This window comes from Beta vulgaris, chromosome 4 (assembly GCF_026745355.1).
Source record: "Beta vulgaris subsp. vulgaris cultivar EL10 chromosome 4, EL10.2, whole genome shotgun sequence".
NCBI classification, from domain to species: domain Eukaryota; kingdom Viridiplantae; phylum Streptophyta; class Magnoliopsida; order Caryophyllales; family Amaranthaceae; genus Beta; species Beta vulgaris.
Window position 1 is genome coordinate 58,249,480 of NC_079205.1, and position 25,458 is coordinate 58,274,937.

General features: G+C 37.1%; 3 protein-coding genes across 6 annotated transcripts; all 3 read right to left on the reverse strand.

Annotated features, from left to right (window-relative positions):
• Positions 1–1,921: 1,921 nt before the first annotated feature.
• Positions 1,922–7,839, reverse strand: LOC104890470 (putative disease resistance protein RGA3). Of its 3 annotated transcripts, none has more exons than XR_002039687.3 (3): positions 3,116–7,839; positions 2,923–3,020; positions 1,922–2,586 (listed from the first exon to the last, which is right to left on the reverse strand). XR_002039687.3 is itself a non-coding variant. In XM_010675979.4 (3 exons), exons 1-2 carry the CDS (start codon positions 6,577–6,579, stop codon positions 3,130–3,132), a joined length of 3,330 nt encoding a protein of 1,109 aa, XP_010674281.1. In that variant the 5' UTR covers positions 6,580–7,839; the 3' UTR covers positions 1,922–3,020; positions 3,116–3,129. The 3 variants fall into 3 exon arrangements, 2 of the variants coding, with proteins under 2 accessions (XP_010674281.1, XP_010674280.1); XM_010675979.4 differs by having other exon boundaries at positions 1,922–3,020; positions 3,116–6,137; positions 6,258–7,839; XM_010675978.4 differs by having other exon boundaries at positions 1,922–3,020.
• A 1,070-nt stretch (positions 7,840–8,909) lies between these two features.
• Positions 8,910–14,013, reverse strand: LOC104890469 (protein SUPPRESSOR OF GENE SILENCING 3). Its single transcript, XM_010675977.4, has 6 exons — positions 13,800–14,013; positions 11,217–12,104; positions 10,730–11,027; positions 10,170–10,414; positions 9,861–10,018; positions 8,910–9,514 (listed from the first exon to the last, which is right to left on the reverse strand). Exons 2-6 carry the CDS (start codon positions 12,090–12,092, stop codon positions 9,280–9,282), a joined length of 1,812 nt encoding a protein of 603 aa, XP_010674279.1. The 5' UTR covers positions 12,093–12,104; positions 13,800–14,013; the 3' UTR covers positions 8,910–9,279.
• A 3,475-nt stretch (positions 14,014–17,488) lies between these two features.
• Positions 17,489–25,146, reverse strand: LOC104890468 (uncharacterized). 2 transcript variants are annotated; one of them, XM_057394448.1, is made up of 13 exons: positions 24,797–25,146; positions 23,281–23,427; positions 23,012–23,126; positions 22,813–22,907; positions 22,584–22,687; positions 21,870–21,907; positions 21,375–21,610; positions 21,131–21,224; positions 20,862–21,052; positions 19,418–19,637; positions 18,616–18,783; positions 17,877–18,061; positions 17,489–17,814 (listed from the first exon to the last, which is right to left on the reverse strand). In XM_057394448.1, exons 1-12 carry the CDS (start codon positions 24,992–24,994, stop codon positions 17,880–17,882), a joined length of 1,788 nt encoding a protein of 595 aa, XP_057250431.1. In that variant the 5' UTR covers positions 24,995–25,146; the 3' UTR covers positions 17,489–17,814; positions 17,877–17,879. The 2 variants fall into 2 exon arrangements, with proteins under 2 accessions (XP_057250431.1, XP_010674277.1); XM_010675975.4 differs by having other exon boundaries at positions 17,489–18,061.
• Between the last annotated feature and the right edge of the window lie 312 nt (positions 25,147–25,458).

A 25,458-nucleotide genomic window follows, 5' to 3' on the forward strand; every position in this document is an offset into this window, starting at 1 on the left:
GCAAGAGTGGTTAGACCATAATGGATGGTCTTGTGTCTATTACCAGTTCTTCCTCCCGAGTTGAGACCGATCATTCAGATAGGCGGAGGTAAATTAATGAGTTCGAATATTAATGAACTTTGTAGAAGAGTCATCTATCGGAACATGCCCTTAACGCCTATATGCGATGAATAGGCTCTTGTAACCATAACACATTTGCTTGCTTACCTGGCTGGACGACATGGAAATAAGAGTATCATTTCCAAAATTTTGCCTAAACAAGATATGCCTTATTTGCAAGATGTCGTTGATAATGCAGTCCACATAATCTTTCTCGGGAGTTAGAGGGAATGTGTCTCAGGTATATCAATTAGTAGGCATGAGAGAATTAATGTGGGATCCACAAGGACAAGAAGAGTGTCAAGTAGTTTGAAGCAAAGGAAGAAAAAAAAATGTATTTAAGTCGAATTTTTTTATAAATGTGTTATTATATATTTTTAATATCAACTCTAACTAATTTTATACATTTAACTAAAAAGATTCTAAATTGTGAAAAAAGTGCATACCCACTAGTTTGCCATCCTTATTTGCATGCATATAATTATTAACTATGAGGGTAAGTAAATGATTCAATTTCATCGAATTTGATGGACAATACATGAATTTTTTCCTTGAATAATGCAAAAGTGGGTTTTAATTCCCAAAATATGCCCAAAAAAAAAAATCCCTGCGTACCGTCCACGTAGGACGGCACACGAGAAACTATTTTTTTGTTTGTTTTTGCCCACGAAAACCGCTACTCACAGTAGCGGTTTATTTGAAAATAAACCGCTACTTTAAGTAGCGGTTTATACACATAAAACACTATCTCAAGTAGCGGTTTATATATATAAACCGCTACTCTGAGTAGCGGTTTACTTGGGCATAATGTTGCAAGCACATATTAAACTCTAGAGTTGGGGATTTCAGTAAACCGCTACTTGATTAATTTTTGTTGTAAACCGCTACTTCAAGTAGCGGTTTTACTTGAGTAGAAAAAAAAATTTCTCGCGTGCCGTTCTACATGAACGGTACGCAGGGAATTTTTATTTTTTTGGGCATATTTTGGAAATTAAAACCTACTTTTGCATTATTCAAGGAAAAAATTTGACAACACATGTTATACAAATCTTATGAAAATAATATAATTCCACATAGTTGTAAAATCTTTTTGTTAATGTAAAGCCCAGAAGGGAATGATACATTATTTCTTTTTTTGGAATAAAGGAACAATACAATTAGATATTATTAAAATTTACTACATATCTTTGATGGTTGTGCGCCATAGGTTCGATAAGGTAGCTAAAACATTTAGTCTATCAAGTTCATAGATTATTCCTTGAGAGTATAGATCTAATCACAACCCCTTTAATTCGCTATTAATTGGAATGTTAATCAATAAAAATGTAATATACATAAGGCTAGAAGCCTAACAAAGAGATGTAGTAAGATAAAGCTAATTAAGCCATGATATGGACACATGGTCGTTAATGCAATAGTGCAACGTTAACCAATTCAACAAGCTAATTGTTTGGCTTCCTTTTCATAATTTCTTTTACTCTTTTTGTCTTGTAATTTCCTTTTCCTAAATTTAACGCGCCACCCAAATGATACTCCTTTGGTTTAGAAAATGGCAAATACCAGGGGTGTCCTTCAAAGCGACGAGACCTGGGGAAGCGAGGGTCCCACGTCGAGGTGTCCATGTGGCATGCGATGGCTGCTTCAATCGTAGTTTTGTCGTGCGTACCCTCAAGAGTCAAGAGTAACCATGTATGGCACCGTGGCTGGACGTTGATGGCATAGGAAAACTGCAAAGGGAGATGTTTTTCTGGTTGATGCTCTAACAATGCTTACACTCATACAATGGCTGTTGAAAAAAGGCAGAATTCTTACAGCATAAGAATTATAACAATACTGTCTTGCTACTTGTTATTAAGATGCAAAAATAAATCTAGTAGGACACATATTTACAAGGTTCACTAAAAATGTTTTGTATCAGGTTTAATTAATCTGAAGAGTTCAATACTTTACTTTACAAAAAACCTTGAGTTCTTGCCTGAAGCAATGTCAATTGCCAGGCATATAAGCACTACTTCAATGGCTCACACCCCATTACTTGCACAAACTTATCATCAGAAAAATAACCATTCTTCACCTATGATTATGAATAGCATCAGAGAAACAGAAGACCCACCTTCTAGGAAGGGTTGCTAACAGCTTCAACATCATGTGCCTAGGTGAGAGATTAAGATAAAAAACACACATTCATAGTAAAACACAAGCTCATCAGTAACAGCTATCGGTCAACCATCCTCCGCTGACATGGAATCAGGCAAGCCGATTGCATGAGCGTTCAATGTCAATACTATGCTGCTGCCTGCTAGCGTGACTTCAGAAAGTCTGTATCTTGATCCATGCTGATAATAGCTCTATTAGTACTGCAGTTGGTAGTTCATAGAATTATGATCCCATTCAGTCAAAAACGTGTTCAAGCCGAGAATATTGATTCCAGAACCATCTGTGGGTATGAAAAATGGTTTTCATCTGTGTAGAAGCAACTGGATAGACCTTCAGTTTGGAAACAAATAACAAAAAACTAGAGATGTCATTGAGACATTGCTTGTTACAAAAGAAGTATGATTCATGGGTTAATATTATATTGGGGAAAAAAAACTAAAATTGAGATGTTTTTTCCACTTGAATGGAACCAAGAATCTGCTGTGGAAGTATCCAACTGCAGTTGATCACAATGGATTCAACAATGAAGGAATAAATCTAGAAAGAATAACATGCATGATCATCCTTTTTGATGAAAAATGATAGACACAAAATTGTTATTCAGAAGGGATTTCGGAATTTACAATAATCATGCATCAGAGCTAATATTACAAATGAATTAATTACCCAGTAGATGCTTCCAGTCCAGTGTTGGCTTGTTACTACATGTGTACTCAGCAGAAAAATAAAAGACAGATCCATTTCAGACTTGGAATGGAGATAATCTGCCATTTCAGAAAATTATGAAGTAGTTTAGTTAGGACAACAGAATACTGAACATGCCAAAGTATACGAGTAAACAAAGGAAATTATACTATACCTGAGTATGCCAAATCAATCGATATCTAAGTTAGGAATGTGGCATATTTTGGGCCAGTCCTCTCCATCTGGTTGTCGACATCTTTCCCGGAGTTGATCGTTTGCTGTATAGATGTCAAGTGTAGTGAGGGAGGTGAGGTGACGCATGGATTCTGGTAATGATTCCAATTGGCGGCTACTGATTTCAAGATATTGCATAGATGTAAGGAATCCAATGCATACCGGAAGGGCTTTCAGTTTGTTGCATCCTATAATTCGGAGGAATTGGAGGGATGTTAGGAAGCCTATGCACTCCCCAAGTTCCTCCAAGTTGTAGCATCCCTGAATTTCTAAGGATTGGAGGGAGGTCAAGTACTGGAGCCCCTTTGGCAGTTTTTTCATCTTTGGAAGACGCTCTAATTTCAAGGAAGAAAGAGATTGAAGATATTTCCATGGCATCCCTTCCACCTCTTCGTCTTCCATGTCAAGCTCCTTGCAATAGCCAATTGAGAGCCTCTTCAATCCCCGGCCCAATTTTTCAAATCCCTCCCTCACTACCCCCATACTTTTCACTTCATCATCAAACCTTAATTCTATACCAATGGCATCTCCCTGAAACTCACTCAATACGGAATTCATAACTCTTGCATTATACACCTCCAACTTCTCAAAACACGACTTTGACATGTTAGAGGACCATACGCCTCCTTTCATACAAAATGTCAGTGCTTCATTGACTCTCCTCAGTTTCAGTCGTTTCACATGTGGACATGGGGGAAAGTATGTCATGTTCTCACAGCGTTTAATTGTCAAATCAAGGAGTCGTGGAAAATACGGGAGAGACACAACATGTTCTATATGGATGTCACCTTTAGCATCAACCAAAGAACCACCCCCTCCTTCCATCTCCCTCCATCTTAATCCTCTCCACCATCCTTTTAACTTTGGCATCTTGATGAGCTTTAACTTCTCAAGAACAGGGAAGAATGTCCTCGGTTCCCAGCTTCTTGACGCTAATGCCTGTGCTCCATCATTCTCTATCTCCATGTACTCTACATTTGGCAAATCATCGAGGCTAAGAACTTTAAGACAACGAAATCGACTTAGTGATGTCACATGTTGCAACCCATCCATATCTGACTCCATCAACGACGCCCAGCTTGGCAATTTCGTGCCTTTATATCCACCCATACTGATACGACGAATATCCTCATTAGGACATAAGTCCTCTATCAATGTCTCATGAACCTCACTTTGATCAAACTCAATCTTTTCACCTTCGGAGATGCAACATTCTATGTCTAAATTCTTGAGACGTGCATCCTTTAATATAAAGGCTCTTCTTGTAGCATCGGGAATATTCTCTGAAGAGAAGTTTAGAACTGTGATGCAAAGATCACCTTTCAGGCTTCTAAAAGCTTGCAAGTCCACAAGCTTGCTTCCTTGTATCTGCTTCACATCAACCCCGCCAACTACGAATTGTGTTAGCCTGTGAAGATTTGTCAAATTATGCATCCCCCTTGGCAGATAAGATAAACCATCACAGCCACTTATATCCAACGTCCTAAGATTTACCAGCTTGCTTATGTCCTCCGGCAACTCCTTTAAATTTGAGCATCCATGTAATATTAGTATTTGTAAATTATGAAGCTTGGTAATTGGTTTGGGAAGCATCTCCAACCCATTATCAGAGAGATCAAGATACCTCAAATGTAATAACCTACCAAATCTCTCTGGTAAAGTGTGACCAGTACCTAGTTTGGGCAAGCTCAATACCCTTAAACGTTTGCATTTTAAAATTATTTGAGTCACTTCATCCGACAACGGATCCCTAGCATAGGGGTACGACAGCCACATATATGTACGCAGTGTATTCCGCAAGCACAAATTCGAACTATCCCAATCTCCAGACAGATGACGAATTTTTTTCCTCAAGTGATTTTTACCAGCTTGAGCCATGAACAATGACTCTTTACCAGCCACTTTCAGAGCAAGATCATGCATGAGATCATGCATTTTGAATGAATAAACATCACCATGCTCATCCAGCTCAATGTCTTGAAAAAAGCATCTATTCAATAAGATTGTAAAATAGCGTTCACCAACATCTTCTATGCTCTGAGCAATGTCGGTAGCAACAAGGTAGCCTTGTGCCAACCACATACTAATTAACAATTCCTTTTTTATTATATCATCTTTAGGGAAGAGTGAGCAAAAGCTGAAGCAACTCTTTAACTCAGGACTCAACTGATAATAGCTAAACATCAATGTCGGCATTATGGAGTTTTCATCATCTTCATGACTCATATCAGCCAAGTCAATACTCCTTAAGGACACCCACTTGTTTTTGCTTTGATCATACAGCAAGCTAGCTATCACCCTTATAGAGAGAGGCACATTTGCACATTTCTTCACGATCTCTTTGCCAATGTCGACAAGATCGGGGTCAACCTGATGATCTTCTCTTTGTTTGCCAAATGCTATCAACTTGAACAAACTCCAAGAACTTTCTTCTGACAGATCTTTTAACTCATACATAATGGAATCCTCTCCTATAGATGTTGCCACTTTTCTGGAGCGACTAGTTATGATGATTTTGCTTCCACTTACATCTGAAGCCAAGAAAGGCTTCAAATTACGCCATTCTTCATGGCTCTCGTTCCAAACATCGTCTAGAACAATCAAGTACCTTTTCCTTTCGAGGAGACTTCGGACTTCTCCCTGTGCTACCTCTAAGTTAACCACCTCCTTGCCAAGTATCTTACCAAGGATTTCTTTGCGCCCAAATTGTTCAGACACGCAAACCCAAATCCTCTTTGAAAACGCCCCTTCAATTCTCTCATCGTTGTATACAAGTTGGGCAAGGGTGGTTTTCCCCAACCCTCCAACCCCCACAATGTTCACAAAACAAACATTTCGATCTGAAGGACTGTCTGACAACAACATACCCACAATAGCTTCCTTATCATCCTCCCTCCCAATAACTTCCAGCTCAGAAATTATAGAACAGGTTTCCTCTCGTACACCAACAGGTTTGGTCACATCTGTGAAGCCAAAATCTATATGATCTTTGGTAATAGCATTCAACTTCTCCCTAAGCATCTTGATCTCTTGAGACACATTAAAAGCAACCAAGTACTTGTTGTTACGAGAGAAGAAGTTACCTGCCTTTGTGCGGAACTTAGCATCCTGCGCTTGTTTGCGCTGCTGACCAATAGTAGCAAATTCATCAAGCAAATCATCAACATCATAAACAGCATCCTTGAGCTTCTCAACCCATACTTGGCCTTCGTGGGTTAGCCCCTGACGCTTAGAATCGACGTCGAGAAGGAGAGCATTGATGGTGGACATAGTGTTCTCCAGCTTCTTAAGTTGAGATTCACAATGAAACATCGAGCACATCTCTTTCACTTCCTTAGTCTGTAGTGCAGCTAACAATGTTTGTGCAAGACCTGTTGCTAAACCTACTGCTGCTACAACTGCCATGACTCTTTTATTCGATGTTTTGATCAAAGATAAATTTTTTTGATTGTCTATAACCAAACACAAACTCCCTTTCTTTTATCTTTTCCCTTTTTTTGTACTAAATATACCCTTTTGTTTCAACGACTCAAATACAAGAATAAACTGGCTTTTATTTTTTGTTCTTCAAAGAAAACATCAATTGTACCTAGCAACCCACAAAAGGACAATAATTGTGGATCATTTTCCACATGAATAATCAATTAACGAAGTATTAATTTACTCAGTCAAGTCGTCCTACATCATATAAGAGCTTATCTGCCCAGTCAAGTCATCCACCATTAATTTACTCAGTCAATTCGTCCACCATTAATTTACTCTGCTCCAACTTTCGAGCCTTGATTTTTAAATTAAGAAAAGGGAGTATAACAACTCGAGATTGATACATCTACCCACTAGTTAGATTACCCACTAGAAATAGACAATTAAATAATAATTAACTCGGTTGAGTTGTACTCCACTAATTATTAATGTCTATTTCTAGTAGGTGGATTACAACCTCGGACCTAGGTAGACAGTTTTTTTCCATAAAAACTGAACTGCGAGATTTGTTGATAATATGTAGAGTGGAAAATATTGTGAATAATGGTGAAACATCAAGGATTATGCCCACAATGAAACTGTCTGAATGTACCAAACACATCCTAACTATGAACCCTAATCCAACGCAAACTCCTACTAATCTTAGTTTTATTTGACGTTTTTATCAAAGATGAAATTTTTAATTGATTGTAACTTTGTAACCAAACACAGACTCATATTGAATTGAGTTTTATGATGCATTTCTTTAGTTTCAAAAAATAAACTGTGTACCCTTAATTCATTTAAAGTATCAACTATTAGAAAAGCAATAATTCCCGATGAAATTCCACAGTTTGCATTATTTAGGGCTCAAAATAAATAAATAAATAAAAAGGCTTGATTTTTTATGGGGTAGAATAGTAATAATTAAATACTAAGTGAAAGAGTAAGAAAGAAGAACCAGTCAATGATATGCAATCATGCAGACAAGAAGAGCAGCGAGCTAATGTTGGTTTAGGGATTTTCTTGAGAGTGGATGAGCGCATTAATTTCGCCATTGTTGATTGTTGTTGTTGGAGGTATGAGAGAAGAAGAAGATGGCGCCATTGTTGTGCAGAACTGTAGAGTGTAGAGAAAGCCAAAAGTTGGTGGAAGGTGGGGGCGTGGGGCGTGACGTGATACGGTGGGAAGAACTCAATTGAACTGAAATAAATTTGTCGAAACTAAATTAAATTTTAATTACTATAAATTGAACTTTAATTACTAATTCAGTCCCAAAAAAAATAGAGCTTCAATTTCGTTCTTTTGTAATGAGACAAACTAAACTAAATTGAGAGAAACTGAAATTCAAATAATAATTGAACTGAACTGAAAATAAGTGAAAGAAAAAAACTTAACAATAATTAATAAAGAATTAAAAATGACCAACACATGCTTAGATCAACTAGTAAGAGAGTTGTTCTAACTTAACCAGAGGTCTCGGATTCGAGCCCTCGGAACGCAGCAGTGTGTGTTGGAAGAGCTTTCCCCCAATTGGGGCCTAACCCGGCTCGAATTCGGATTAATCGGATCCAAAAATGTATTTCGGAAACTGGATATAGTTCACCAAAAAAAAATTGGCACTGGATCAGGTCAAGCCGGCTCAAAGCATGGCACAATCAAGCACAAAAAAAGGAGGACGAGTGAGCATAGACAAGAGGTAGGCATGGCACGACATGCTATTGTGCGTGTTTGTTACCCAAATTTTTTTCGGATTCTACATAGATACCACGACTTATTTTCTACTTTAACATTCCGTTAAATAAAACGTTAGATAGGTTAAAAAGATTAGAAGTTTGCGTAGTTTTTCATAGTTAAAGGCTTTAGGAGTCACATTTCTCCTTTAACAGCCAAATTTGAGGTCAGATTTGGTAAAAACAAGCATTTCCTCACACATAAACCGAAGTATTTCTTTTTCAATTTCGATCCTCAAGGTCATCCCATTCATTATCATCCCCCACTCTCTAGTCTCTACAGTCCTCACTCACCCACCTCATTGTAAAATACCTTCACAAATAGCTACATTGTCCGATTTCAACTCTATTTCCAGTGTCAACCAGATCACCCAGTTCAACACTACCCAAGTCCTAACAGTAAAGGCTATAAAAAGAATATCTACTGTTGCATAGTACTACCAACATAGAAGAATTCAGGAGGCTAACAGCATGAGCAAAGTGGCCTACTGCAAAATTAACAGACTATCAACATAGAAGAATTCAGGAGGGACGGAGAAGGAAATAAGGACGACGTCCACCGTAACAGTTACAAGTTACAACCCATGTAATTTTCACCATGTAGAAAATTGGAATAATCAAAGTGCCACAATTATTGAGAAAACCACAAAACGTTGCTACAGCCTACAAATATGGATTTTCTCCTGTGTCACCTTGCACCAAACACCTATGCATTTAACATAGGTTTCGGAATTACTTTGGCCATCCCCGGTTATTTACATCCTCAATATATTGTCTTTGTTTAGGTTAGATCATTCTACGAATGAAACATGGACATCAGTCACTACTATGTTAAATCTTTGATTAAAATGTTTTTCTTTTCCACAGCCCTACCTCTCTCCCAGATAAATCCTACTGAGATGCACCAGGGTCAAGCACTACCAGAAGCCGCATCAAGACCTTCAGTGGGGTGAGGAGCATACTTCTGCATGAGCTTGGTCAGGGTAGCATCAAATTCTTTCTCCAGCTCCAGCTCCTCCTCCCAATGCCTCTTCTTCATCTCCATCTTTTTGTCCTTGTGGATCTGTATCAACTGCTCTCTCTCAGCCACAAACTTCCCAATTTCTTGGTCCTGGAGCTCCTTAAACTTGGTCGCCTCTTCGGCCCTAAAAAATAAAGGGGGAGATGAAAGCTGTTAGCGTACGTTACATATTATTTTGCATTATGCATGTCAAATTGTCAATATCAAAACGACACACAGCAAACTCATAACATGGGTAATAGACCCCTTTCTCTTTAAAAGTTGCATCATCGTAGCCAGCACAGATAATTGACAGAGCAACAACATAATGACTTTGATCCCAAAGCACAGTTGCATAATGGTACCATATACTGGCATGTATCAGAGTGACACATTGCAAGACATCCATGCATGTTTTAAAAGCACTATAATGCAAAGTAAACGTGCAACAGAACTTTAGCAGCAATCTAGAATGACTTGAGATTTAGTACCTGCGCCTAAGGTCCTCCGTGTTTGATGCCAATGTCTTGGACTCTTCAATCTTCTTGCGATCATCCTGCTGTAGCTTCTCAAATATTTCCTCCTTTTCATCAGTTTTATCACGAATTGTCTGGATCTGATCCTTGAAGAATTTCTCTTGATAATCCATCTGTAAAGGTGAATTATATATGTATGAGCTTAAATGTAAGCCAGGTGAAGTTTATTGTTGTCAAGCTAGCACCAACAATTATGGGAAGACAACTGGACATATGCCAGACCTTGACATGAATCAGCAAAGTAATTTATATATAACATGATACCTCCTCCTTATTCTCCTCATGCAGCTTTGTGGTTCTCTGCATCACAATCCGGTAGTCTTCTGTGGTCTGACGGAGCTTCTCAGTAACAATGTTGAAAGACTCCTCAAGAGCCTTCTTCTGCCTCTGATCTTTCGCCGCCTTATTCTTGAACCAGGTGAGCTGTTGATTGTCCTCACTCATCTGTTTCATACGAGCCATAACCATTTCTTGGTATGACCTAACCTCATATTTTAGTTTTGATTTGCCTAACCACAAGGAAGAATAGACTGTTAGACGCATGATATAATGAAGACATTTACAACCACGTAATCTCACGAGCTTAAATTTAGTAACCCCTCCAAGTTCAAAATATACAATATCAGTGAACCAATGGCATACAACCATCACCATGCAATATCTCCCACTGATTGGGGATTACTCCCAAAGATTATTCCTATTGGACTCAAAGAGCAAACATAAAACTCAAGGCATGACATGGTTATTTGCATATTAGAACTGCTGAGACAAAATCATACAAAAAACATCAAATTGAGTATAGAGAGCTCAGAACCTAGACCTACCTTGACAATGCTTATTAAACTCATCTATGTCATCCTTTTTTGCCAAGAATCCATAGAGTTGGCGCTTTCCCCCAGGATAAAACAACACTCTTCTGTTGCTTTCCCAAGCAGCCCTTCCAGTACCCTGTCCAATAAAGTGCCTGTGAAGACGCTCAGCCTCAACATAGCCCACAGCTGAGCTATCAAATATCAAAACACTGATTCCACGATGCCCCCTAGGACCATAAGAGTGCTTTGCCCTCGCTGCAGCATAGCCCTTAAAGTAGTCCAGAAGCTCCTGGTTTCCCATACCAATCCACTGAAAAAAGAAACAGCAGGTATATTAAAATCAAGCACATACAGTCTTATGGTGGTACAAGGGAGGGAACAAAGTTTATATTAAATAAATGCATGGGTTCATACTACATACATGAGAGATATGGCCTCGTATCACCAATCAAAACTAGCATAAAACATAAAAGCAAAGTAAATCAACATGGACCCGAACCTTTTCATTGTCATCTTTCTCCAGCGTTGTGTTCATGACCATAACCATAGGAGGCCATAAGATATCATGATCTTTCGTCTCTTGCTTCAAACCCTCCCACTGCCCAAAGGATTCTCCAGCAGGCACGACAGAGGTACCTCTTCTCCTGAGCTCCTCGTCCAAAACATCAGCAAATGTCCGATGAAGCTTCACTCTTTGAGAGCCTTTAGTCCGTGCATGACTTATCAGTGGCTGGAGTCCCTTATACCAATCAATTGCGCCTGGCCCACCATGGCATGCAGGGCAATGCCACTGCCTTTCAGGCTCATTGATTTCCTGAACCGACAGCTGGTCCAATATCTCGAAGAACTTCAGCAACATTCTATGTTTTTTCCTGGTTTCATGAGTTTCTGGTCCATCATCAGAATCAGAACCATCACTCAGCAGGTAATCATCATCATCAGTGTATACCTCATCATCCTCTTCAGAATTAGCCTTTTCCTCCTCTTCATCAGAAACCTTATCTGCGCTCACGCCGGATGCAGTTCTAGCAGCCCAATTGCGCCCCTGCTGTAGAGGAGGTGTGACTGATGGTCCAGTCGTGTGCTGCTTACCAGGCCGGGTCCCAAAACCACCTTGTGCCCTCTGCTCATAGCTTTGGGTATTTCTGGCAGGAGCATTACTACCATGTATGCCAAGCCTATGAGCAGTGTCAGGTTGTCCCCATGCTTTAGGAGAGGGATTTTGTTGGGCCTGCTGTCCCCATCTTCCAGCACTGGTTCCGGCTTTGTTTTTTTGTTTTCTAGAAACCTCTTCCCAGGCCCCATTTTCAGAAGATTCGAGGCTGACATTAGTAAGACCCCGACTAATATTATCAATCCCTTTTCCAGAACTCATTTCTACAGCTTACTGTCAATAAATCACAATCAGCTTTTTGTTACAAACAAAAAAAACATAGAAATATGCATTATAACAGTCAGCACTAGACTAATAAGATGAGTGACCACTGAACAAAGTGTACGTCTCCACTATTATTATAGATAATTCAATGATAGTCATACTCGACTACTGTACAGGCAAAGGGGACGAAACAATTTCGACATAGATTGTGACCAAAAGTGGTATTGTCAAAAGTAACTATCAGGAAAAACTTCTAGGCGAGATATAAAGATACTAGTAACTTGCAGTTGTATCCAGATAGCAGTTATAGAACAAGCATGTTGATAAACTAAATCAGTTGCTGGAGTTACAAAAACTAGCCAATGGCTTAAAGAAAAATCTTCACTTAGTGCATGCCCATGACAAAGTAAAGGAGTACGTGTACATGAAAAGTATGACTTCGATATAAAAATAGATGTAAAATATTATGCTAACTATATCCACATACTTTATGATAAAAACAAACATGTTGACAAATTATGATAGTCACTGGAGTTTCATAAACCGGAAATGGTATACTTTCTACACTAAAAAGCTCATTGAGGCCAATAATCCATTTCCCAAATGTTCTTGTTGCCAAACAAAATTCAGGTTATGCATTCTTTCCAAACAGACATAACTAAGGCTAGCAATAGAGTCAAAAACTGCATTCACATATTCCAAATGTTTGCAAAACATCAAAACCTACACAGAATTAAATGACTTCCAAATGAATACATACCACAGAAGTCAGAATTGACTCCAAAGCAATTGATATGGGGAGAGCCAAACTAAAGCAAAATCCCATAAAGAAAAACCAAACAGAACTTCTACACTACGACTGATTGTAACATCTCCTAACGACTGCCAGAAACAAACACAAGATTTCGAGATCCACTATGGCTTTCGCAACAAAAATAAATCATTAAAGCACTCGAACCTTCACTACAGAAAAATTACCCACATCCCGTGCTCCGACACTTCCACCAAGACAATAATAACAATTCAGATTAGGCCACAATCTAGACCCTAAACTTCAATGGCATACATATCAGGCTATCAGGAAAAACACAAGCAATTAACAAAACTGCGGGCAACATACAAAGTGACAACAACCAACTCAATCATCAAGAAATCTTCTACAATTCTAAGATCAATCTATATAAATTTAACTAAATAAACAATCTTCCGCCTTCATATTAACATTTCCTTGCAACTAAATTGAGGGTACCATCAAAAAATTAACATACAAAACTTAAGCAATAAAACCCTGTAAAAAGAGAAAGAAAGAAAGACAATCTTTCATCTCAGTTTGTCAAAACAAAATCCCGAACTCCGATGTCACATGCAACTACGATAATACGAACACACACAGTGATACAACCCTAAAATAAAAACCATGAATTTATGCTTCTTTTTTCTTTAAAATGGCGAAAAAACAAACAAATTCAACATATATAAAAAAAAAAAAAAAAAACAGATCAAAAAAAACAGATCAAAAAAAACAAACAAAAAGAAACCCACAATTTATAGCAGAAATTAACTCAAAGTGCACCCACACAAAAACGAGTAAAAAAAACAAAAATCGATAAAAAAGAATACTAGCAAAATATATATCAGAGAAAATGAAGGCAAAAAGACAAAATAATGGAAAGAGAGAAGAAAAAAGATGGATGCTAACGTCACCTTCGAGTTTTCCGATGATCGGAGAAAATGTCGCGGCGAAAAGAGGCCGCCTTGAGGACTTCCACCGGCGACGGCGATGGATGAGAGACAGAGTGGAAAATGAGAGTGGAGTGAGAGTAGAGAGTGAGGAGTGAGGAAATGGGGGGAGAAAATGGTTGGAAATTGAGAAATATATGAGAGGAAAATATGGGGAAATTGAAGTGAAGTGAAGTGGAAATAAGAAACCCTATGTTTTAGGGAGATTAGTGGGGCCCGGATTCCAAAACTTTTATTCAATGGAATGAATATGAATTTTTGGTACTACAAGAGAAAGTTTGTGTCTTCTTTAAATAATTCAACATTTAGGTAGTAGAAGGATAGAAAAATTAATTTAATATTTGAGTAATGTTTAGAATTGTCGATCTTTTTAGACAAATTGGTGATAATTAATCGACAAGCTCAAGAAGGAGGGTTGAGTAATGTTGCCAAGGATTTAGTAGGAGAAGAGTGTACTAGTGATGAAGTGTGGAGTGTTGTCAAATTCATGTATTCAATGAAATGTCATGGTCCGGATGGTATTCAACTGGCTTACTTTCGAAAAAATTGGAGTATTATGGGAAAGTCAGTTACTCATTTAGTGTAGTCTTGTTTTAAGAGTGGGATTATTGCGGTTCATAAATGACTCTTACACTATCCTAATTTCTAAGGTTGAGAATACTATTGACTTAAAAGATCTAAGCCTTATTGGACTATGTAATACTAATTACAAAATTTTGACAAAAAACATAGCCGGTGTAGACCTAAGACCTTTTACATGAATTTATCAATCCAGTGCAATCTAGTTTTGTTCCTGGAAGATATATTTTGGACAATATCTTGATTATAAAAGAGGTTGCTCGTATTTTCAAAAAAGCTAAAATTAATTCTAAACTAATGGCTTTCAAAATTGACTTATCCAAAGCTTATGATAGCTTGGAGTAGGGCTTCGTTAGGGTATAGAGATACTTTAGTGTATTTCAATTTCCCTAACAATATGATCACTCTTATCATGAATTGTATTTGCACTTCTAAGGTTTCTATCATTTGGAAGGGATAGGTGACTGAAGCTTTTTTCCCCTCAAGGGGAATCAGGCAAAGTGATCCCCTATCTTCTTATATTTTTTTTATATGTATGAAGAGACTTTCTAGGATAATTGAAGAGAGAGTGAGAGAGGAGTGGATGCCTATTAAGGTTACTATAGGAGTTCAAATTTCTCATTTATTTTACGCTAATGATGTGTTCTTATTTGGTAAAGCTATGGTAGAGAGTGTGAAGGTAATTATGGATACTTTGTGGGAGTTTGGTAATGAGTCAGGTTCTTTTCTTGATGTTCAAAATCCGAATATAGTCTTTCAGGTCAAGTTGTCCCCTTCTTATAGTATTTGATAAGTAAGGAAGTAGGAATGAGTGACACAATCTCTTTCGGTAAATATTCAGGGATTGCCATAAACCCTAACAAGCTAAGGACTATTCTTCGATGCTCTAGAAAACTACTGACAATATAAGAGGTTGACAAGCGAAACTCATTAACATAGCTGGTAGATGCACCCTCATAAAATCAGTTTTGAGTACTTATCCACTATATTAAATGTCATCTTCTATTCTTCCTTCTTCAATTGTTGAAGAATTAGAAAAAAGTTCGTAGAAATTTTTTATGGAATGCAGTGGATAAATCTCACTATGTTTCCATAATGGGGTGGGATAATATTTGCGAGCCAATTAATGAAGGGGGTCTAGGGATCATGAATTTGAAAGCTTGGAACCTTTCCTTTATGGCTAAGTTAGGGTGGAGCATTATTTTTTTTTTCGAAGGGAGGGTGGAGCATTGTCAATAATGAGAATAAGCTTTGGTTTAAGATCATGAATGCCAAATATTTAAAAAATTATCATTTTATCAGTTGCCAACATAGAGTTGGAGATTCAACATTGTGGAAAGATATTTTAAAGCGGAGAGAGATATTGAAAAAAGGCCCGAGCCATAGAGTTGGGAATGGTGCTAATATTTCCTTATGGTTTCATAATTGGGTAGGAGACTGTCCTTTTTATCTTAAATTTGAAAAATCATTACCTCAAAACATGGAGCATTTGAGAGTGAGCAGAATTATAAGAGATTGGAATGGATTATTGATAGTATAAAAAATTATTTGTCTCCTCAAATCACCAGTCTAATTCATATAGGTCCTTTGGTGAGAGATGGTAATAGAGAGGATCAATTAGCTTGGGGTTCTAGTTCTAATGGTTTATCAATGTTAAGTCAGCCTATTGGCTGGCTGCTCCTCCTAAAGATCACTCTGGTTCGATAAGTGTCGATTGGAATAAAATCTGGAGGATTTAAATTCCCTATAAGTATAAAATGTTGATTTGCATTTATGTCATGAGATTCTGCCAATTAAGATAAGGAAAAGTTCGTTGTTGTTGATTTAAATTAGACTTGCAATAGGTATGAGGAAGTCATGAAAGATCATTTATATTTGTTTAGAGATTGTCACTCTTCTAGGCTTTAATATGGTGTTTGAGTCCAAATAAAATATTAGTTTTCCAAACTTCACTTCCTTCTCTAACTACAAATGGAATGATTGGGTTCAGTTTAATGTTGGGAATAATCAAGATTGGGCAATGGTTTTTGGAATCACAGTTTGACATATTTAAAAAATGAGAAATAAATCTGTCTTTGAAAGGATAATAAGGCCTACTGCATCTGTTTTTAACAGATTAACTGTCAATTTAGTTGCAAATATAAAATTCTTGTAGGAGAAGGGTAAGCAACCGATGAAGCAAGTTCAACAAATAAGATGGAAGCTCCCCAAGGCTGGTTTTTATAAACTAAAATTTAGATGGTTGCTGGAAGAATATGGAGCTGGCAAGTAGGGGTGGCGTGATCAGAAGAGAGGATGGAAGTTGGTATTTGGGGTATTCTTTCAAGACTAAGGCTAGAGATCCAGTCCATGCTGAATTACTTGCTATTAGGCATGGGTTGAAGCTAGCTAAAGAATTCGGGATAAAGAATCTACAAGTTGCGATGGATGCACTTATGATTCTTCAAATGTTCAAAGAGGTGGAGGATTACTAGCTTCATCAGTTCGGAATGATTGTGCGTAGGTAGCAGACTAGATCAAAAACGATTTCAACACTTAGCTCATCCATGTGAAAAGGGATGCGAACATCGTCGCTCATAAGTTGGTTGCTCATGGTTTGGAGATGCAGGAGAAAGAAAAGACTCACATCATCATCCCTGAATGTGTGAAGGAAGAAGTGAAGAGAGATGTGTTGGAAGTAACAATGCTAGAAGATTAGGCTGGTGGGAAGTTTGTAGCCACCACCTTCTTTCTGAACTCCTAGTTTTTTTGGGGTAACTTTTGGTTTGGCTGTAATTATGTTAGGTTGATGTAATCATCTCTTTTCATGACAAAAGAATTTTACATTTAAAACCATCGCTTGTACCTTGAATATCCATTGTGCTTTCATTAATCTATGCGTGTTGCGACGTTGAACACTAGCAAGGTATGAAAGCTATGCGTGTTGCGACGTTGAACACTTGCATGGTATACCTTGCTAATTAATTCAACGTGAGACGGTCTCACCCAAGACTTATGAAAACTACGTACATCCAATAGCGAAAAAAAAAGCAGCAACAACATTAATAAGAATAATACTTCATTAAAAAAACAACTCGAGATAAAATCATGCAGATAGAGGATTTTCATTGTCGGATAAACGAAAGCTCTATGCCCTGCTTTATGCATTCAAAATTCTTCACTAGTGTTAAAAGCAATAATGATTAAACTTCAAAAGTAACTAATAGGTCATCTCCTTACTAACTAAGCAACCTATTTCTAGCTACAGCAAATAATGAAATAAAGATTAGCATTATATGGAGCAAACAAAACAAAAAACTGAAGTGACACAAATTCATACTAACTGGCACTTTACAGTTGGAAAATAAAGGAAAGAAAAAGAAGATGTTGGTATAAAGATTCTCAAAACTGATTAAAAAAGTGATCACTTGGTTTTCTTCTCCTCCTTTGTTGCTTCACATATTTCCAAAACTGAAAACAGTTTGATCACTTGGTTTTCTTCTCCTCCTTTGTTGCTTCGATGGCCTCGGAGGACTGACCCTCTTTTGTTGCTTCAATGGCCTCGGAGGACTGAACCTCATCCTCGCCGCCAAAACCGAATTCGTTCACTCGTTTTTTGTCAACCGGGTATACCCATCTTTGGTAAAGGTATATCAAAAATATGACATCTGCAGAAACAAGGCGAAGTTGGATCAATAAATAGCAATAATTGTCCCCATTTGGACCATTGGATGCAATGCTACCATTCCCTACTTCTCAATTTGATTGTAACAACTTGGTAATGGTTAATACTAAGTATTGCCAAACTAACAATAAGTTGAACTTCAAGCAAATCTTAAAGAAAGTTAAAGCATGCGAAATGTTAAAAGTATTACTCTTATATTGATGACATTTTCTTGTAAAAAGCGGTCTAACAATCATAGTTAGGCAAAAGGTAACAAAAGTAACAAAAAAGTTTAAGTTAGATAGTCTAACCACTTGTGGTGGTCAGATAGGCTTACAGGAGACCAGTTGGAGTAGAAAAAAGAAAAATCAATTAGATGTTGTAGAACATTTTCGGCATTGCAAAGCACAAACTGCGTTTTCAGTGAAATCTTTTTCCCAAAAGTTTTTTCCAAGAAACGCCCAATAACAACAAACCCCCGGTTTAAGTTTCACGTGCAACTTCAGCATCTATCACAAACTCAAAATGAAATGTTCAAAATTGTAAATTTTGTCTTACCATCACGAAAAACGGAAAGCCGATGAAGTATGGGCATCTTGATTACGAAGGCAAAGAGATCGTCAATGATGGTGTTCAAGAACTTGTAAGTCATTTGGCGCCAGGGTAAGTGAGCCACAGACTTCAGCTTGTAGTTTATGAACAGTTGGGGACACATCATTATGAAGCCTACACAGTAAATTAAAGAAAGTTAGAGCGTACACAAAGAGGGACATGTTAAACAACTCGATTAGCTAAGGAGAATCAACATCAACAAAATTTGCGTATATGCAATGGAGAAGGACTATACCAAACTAGCTGATGGAGCACAAGCACCTCCCAATTATGATGATAATAGAATACTTCAGAAATTCAGGTAATACTCGCATATCTCATTATCATTTTTCAGCAATCAAAAACAAAAATAAAGAAATTCTATGTAGATGTATATTACTTCTGATCCCCACCTTTTGGAGTACTTTTACCAACCATAAATTTGCAAGCCTCGCAGATGATGAGAGGAGATAAATTATCAAAATTAAAAATTAAGAATAAGACAAGTTCAATTTTCAATAGTCATTCTTCCTCTGCTTTAGTTTCAAGATAGGGGATGGACAATATTTTAGGAGAACCATGAGATAGAAACCCATGTGAGGAGAGGGGGGGGGGGGGGAGAGAGCGAGAGATTCATATGTCAGAAAAGGTATGTTGCAACTTGCAACTATATTAAAGCATCCCGTATAAGAAAGTAGCGCAAAGATAAAAAAGTACTACAAATTTACAGTTCAGCAAACCTAATGTAAGAAAAAGAGAAAATGCTTACCGAACATATAGACACATTGTGTCATCGAAGAAAGAATCCATGAGTACCAACTTTTGTGGCGTTCATACTTCAGAGAGTAAATAGATGAGCACACAACAAGGAAGAACAGAAGATATGACAAATATTTCATCGCGATGTCATCGTACTCCTTTGTCTTGTTCATTTTATAAGAATCCCGGTCTTTAAACCTTAGTAATGGAATCCTACCAGATCTATCAACCTAGAACAAGGACAGAACGAATATGTGAGCTCATTCTTACATTCAACACAACATAAAATCCAGATTAACAATTAATCATTCTACATATGTTTCTCCTTCAGTTCCACAAATAAAACATGTTATCTAACGTATATTAGTAAATGAAATATGATCCAAGCAATAGAAAAGATGAGTAACTACAAGTGAACATTAGCATATTATAGAACAATACCAGATCATAAAAGAATGAAGGCATTAAACCAAACACATAATGTATGTTATACATAATGGGCTTTGTTGCCATGACATGGCTTTTCTCGACTGGGTTTAAACTTTAAAAAGGGGAAAGGAAATGATCAGTAACCAAAAATATCAAATATATGAGTTAATGCTTGGGTACAAGTGAAAGTCTATTGTCCACTATCTTTTCAATGTGCCTAAAAATACCATTCTGCATGTTGCAATTGATTAAAGTAGCAAACATCATCTGGGCAAAAGACACCCATCAGAGTGTTCAACCTTTTCAAATAAATGAATTACTTTTATTTGTCAGGCAACTTATGCTCTATCCCTTTCTTATTCAACTACATTAGAAGATAATCAAACTAGTTGCACGAACCGCAGCACATGTAACATATCAGAGTCCACTGACGTCTTGTCATTATCAGCATTTCTGTGCAGTCCAAATAATCTCCTGTTTCTTGAATTTTATATACATATATAAGCCCTCTGTCATATGTTTGTCTTCTGCTATAGAAAGTTACCTAATCTCCTTCAACCCGTCACAACTATTTCTTCTGTTAGACAAACATCCTCTCAAACTAGAAATAGTCAGACCACCAGAAAGTCATCAACTCTGTAAGGCCTCAAAGACAATGTAGGTAATCCTCCAAGATCATCAATCAAAGAGGTCTAAAATATGAAGTAAATCTCTTCTTCAAGCTTAGAAAAAGAAATTCACTTCAAATTTCATGAACTCTTCCAGCAAGTTATAATGTCCTCTATATATAATTTATAAAAAGATAAACTACAAGTATGTCACTCAAAAGGGGCATCTGGAAGGAAGGGCGAACAAAGAATGTAGCATGCACAGTAAGTGTTCTCTTATTTTATTTTGGGTCTAGGAAAATTAGTAAAAAGCTATCATAAATGCCCAAGTTGCAACAAATCCAGTTTAATATGAGATCTAGAACAATCAACAAGGGCAATTCTGGTACTATAATTTATAGTAATCAGTAACCATACCTCTATGTGCATTGCTTTCCCTATCTTCCAAAACTCGATGCAACAACCAACTCCAGAGCTCATAATAATCATCCATGAGGTATCATTATCCAGGAGATAGAGGAAAACAATCAGCTGAGAGATAAAGCTGACAACAACTGACTTGGCTGATAACCCCTCCATTGACTTGTTCTTGTTCCAGAATTGAATATCTAACGTGCCAAAGCATAAAGTCAGCTCATAAGCCCTAACAATCATGAGATAAAGAAATGTGAAACAATATTACTCACCATTCTTGAAGGCCAAAAAGTCAAACACGGAATGAAGAAGTGAGACCATCATTGTGATACCAAGAAGGTAAGGGTTCCCTTCTAAAAATACCCTCTGCAAAGAACATCAAGCAAATACAACTGTGATGAGGAATACACCATAATTGTGTCTTGCATTTATATTTCGTTATGAACTTAATAAAACCCCTGAAAGTTCCTCAGCCAAGAATATCAAAGAGAGCTTTATAATAATTACTAAACACACCTTAAGCTCATCAGCCTCGCCTTCAAGCATACTTCCATAAGAACGATGAATCTGGAATGACTCGTCAATCTGCAGGAATAGTTGCCACTTGGTCATGCTCATAGGGCCCACCTCCAAGTGCAATGGCAGTTCAGTCACTGTCTCATTTAGTGCTATCAACTTATCTCTAAGTAGCCAAAACTCATTGAAGAATATGGTAGGAAAATAATTCCCTGTTTTTGGCTCAACATTTAGATCTGCGTCACTAGGTTAAGGAAACTAACATATCAGGACACGATCACTGAACAGCATTGCAAATTGTCAGTATTTTCTCCCAACAAAAGCCATTTCAGCATATTAGCAAACATAATACTCCTCGCCTCTCAGTTTTGTGTTTCAATGTACGTGAGCTTCGTTAAGATTCTAGAGACTAAAAATTTTGCACTAGTCCAAACCATGCAAATCAATTTCATAAAAACATATCTATAAATAAGGTTAATGAAATCCAAAGGATACGAGGAACAATGTTTGGAGGAACCGCATTAGCTGAATACCTGTCAAATGAAAAAGAATCGAATAAATAGACGAAATACATAACTTGAAGAAAGAAGGGAAGGGGAAGACACAAGTGCACAACAATGAGGACAAAAGGAAGAGACAAGGTTAAAATACTACAAGAGAAACTATAGAAGCAAAATGCTTCGGAAAGGCCAACAAAAACCTAATACGAACTAAGTAAACTATGAAGATGAAATTATTGTAAGAAAATTAATAGGCCTAAGAACACCATTCGGTTAACTTTAAGAGGAATACACGCTAATGGTTGGCTTCAAATGTTCCAACTTGCTAAAAAAATTTTACAGCTGATTTAAACTTTTTTTGATCCCAGATACTGTAACTGAAATGATCTAGCACATGACTTGGATGCAAAGGACCTAAAAATATGACGAATTCAAGATTATCACATGTAGATCTTGACAACCTGGAAATGGAGTCTAAAATTCAAAATTCATGTAACCATCTTAAAAAGCCTATCAACAACAATTAAAATACCGCAGGCTACTAGAATATCTATGAGAAATCAGCATCTAATTGAACTGCCTTCCAGAGTCAGTCCTCCAAAATGTGTAGACTGGTCACTACATCACTTTGCAAAAGAGGAAGACAGAAATCTATTGAGATTTGAGAAAGAAACTTTAACTATGATAACTATAGATGAACTTTACACACCTGGTGTAATCATCTACCAAATTGATTGTCACATTGGGCTTCCAATAAGAAATCCATACAGGGGGACCTTCATCTTTAGATTCTGCCTGTGACTCTTCTTCCACCTGATCATATCAGCAAAAACTTCATTAGCTATACCTCACTGCTGCGAATAAAAGTTAGCTATTCCTTGGAGTTAAAACACAGATAATATGAAGAAAAGAAGTTGTGATACAGCTAGTTAACCCACCTTTGACATTGTTTTGTCTTCGGAAGAGCTTTTGCTGTCTCCAAGTAAGGATTTTCTTTTGTCAGTTTTAGACTTGGGCAAAAATGTCACAATAGCTGCAGTCCAAGGTATCATTATTTGTTAGCAAAAATACTTTCTTAAAACAGACTATCTTGATCATGCTTATATGTACAGAAGACTGAAGAAAAGGTGAGCATACGCTTGCTTCGACCAAAGGCAGCCAACGGTTGGTACTCGGGATCATTTGGATCTGGTGAAAATCCAGATCGAGCAAAAAATACATGGGTGTAAAGAGTTCCGTTATGCTTTAAAGCCTGAAGGTAAAAAAAACCGAGCAACAGTCAAAACACGAGTATTAAGCAACATAAACTATTTACAGCTAAAAGCATGAAAACCTTTCACGACGATACTTATTATTTAAGATGGTGTTACCAATACCACGGCATAACAATAAACTAAGAAAATTACCTCAGAAGGCTGATGCTTTAAGGATATGGTCCTAGTACTCTCTGGTTTCCAAACTGCATAAGGGATGTTAGTCTCATGCCAGATGAGTGCCTTTTCATTCCCAAAATCTTTAAATTTTTCATGCTCAGAAAGATACAACCACATATCCTGAAATCACGAAGATCAATTAGAACAAAAGCAAATCAATCAGAAAATTAGTGTTCTTTCATTGCACAACTTGCTAAATTAGTCATAAATAAGAAAGGTAGTCACTAGCACAAAGAATAAGTTATTAATTAGCTATGTTACTTCGACACCTTCATTTACCTCAAAAATCAGTTAATCGAACGGCATGTCGTGTCCAACACAACACTAGGATACATCATTTCAAACTAGAACTTTGATTTTTTTTTCTACAAAATAGTCGAGTTGGACATTTAAGCTCTGTTCCTTTGGACTTAACTGAATTTGTCTGAACTGAAATGAAATGAACAAAAATGAACTAGACTAAAATGAATGAAAATTGTGAGAGGAAACTAAATGAAATATAATGAAATGAACTAAATTTGTCTTAATTGAACTGAATTTTTATTAATTAGTCCAAAAGATCGGAGCCTTAGACACCCATATCCAAGTAGACACACAATCCGTGTCCAAGTAAGATTGGTCATTAGGTTTAGAGATTTAAGCTGAACAATATAATGGTGGCAACTGATGCTTAGTAACTCAACCAACAATCACAACAACAAACATTTTCATCTGCCTAATAACTTTCATTCACCAATACATGTTCCAAGTACAAATCCACTGACCCCTAACATGCTGCCAATCTATATAGTATAAACTCGAAAAACAACCCATTTTGAAGAAGCAGCTTATCATCTCTCCCTTAACACACTCACACCAGCACATCCACACACGTACACACATGCATAAAGCCAAAAACACGAGATGCCAAGAATTGTATCACGGTGCACCAAGATCAGTCAGGTGTATGACTTTAATCCCATATAAACCAACTTTCCAGAGGGTGATATTGCTCAGCAGAAGTTAAAACCCACAAACAGTATAACCAACTTTGATTAACAAGCATATACAGGGAACTTACAATCGAAGACGAAAACGAAAACTATCCATGCTCATTAATTAGGCAATAAACAATCCAAATTCATATAAAATAAAATTTGCAGGCTGCCTTCAGAACCCCAATAAACCTTGCGTTCCTAACTCAAAACCCAATAACCAAAACTGCAAAATCATATACTACACACAACTATAAAGTATAAATACACTTCAAATAATCAGAATACGAAACCCAAATTCAGAAATCACCCAAAACAAACAGAACTCAATTAATTCAAAACCAATCAGTGAAAGCCAAATTCTCTTGCAAAATAACTCAAAAACAACAAACCCAAATAAAAAAACCAGCAAAAATCAATCAAACTGAACAATTTCATAATTCTAAATCGAGCAAAACACAAATCAGATCCAAAAAGAACACAATCAACATTAAAAAAAATAATCAAAATCATACCAGAGGCTCGCCCTTTTGGAAGAGATTAGACATAAGAAGAGCTGGGTCAGCGGTTTTTTTAGGGGAAAAGAAGAACTTTGATGCAAAATACCAAAAAACCGCCATTCTTATAACTCCAGATATCGATTGTCCAAAACCCTGCCTTTGTTGTGGTTGTTGCGCTGCTGCACCACCGCCTGCGATTGCCGGCGGCGCCATGTTTAAAGGGTTTAACTTTCTCTCTCCTCCTCAAATGAAATGAGATGAGATGAAGTGATGAAAGTGAAGAAGGATTCTCTCACGCTCTCACCACGTCTGAAACAGGGGAGAGACGAGAGAAAGTAAGTAGTAGTGGGAGATTAAGATCTTCTTTCTTTTGGATGTTTATAAATTATATACTACTTGGAGAGTTGGGAGAAGAGAGTGACTTGTTGAGATTAGTTTATGCTTTTGCACAAAATATCTAGTGCATAGGGTGAAGGAATAATTGATTTTAGTAATACGATCTTTCATCGATTAATTTTTAATAGGATCTCGTTAACGGACGTCCCATGGCGCTAGATAAGAAATGTGTTGTTATACTTAATTATTCATATTTATATAAATATGAGTAATTAAATAGAATAATATATTTTTTATCAAGTGCCCCCAAGGCGTCCGTTAACTTTTGCCTTTTTAATAAA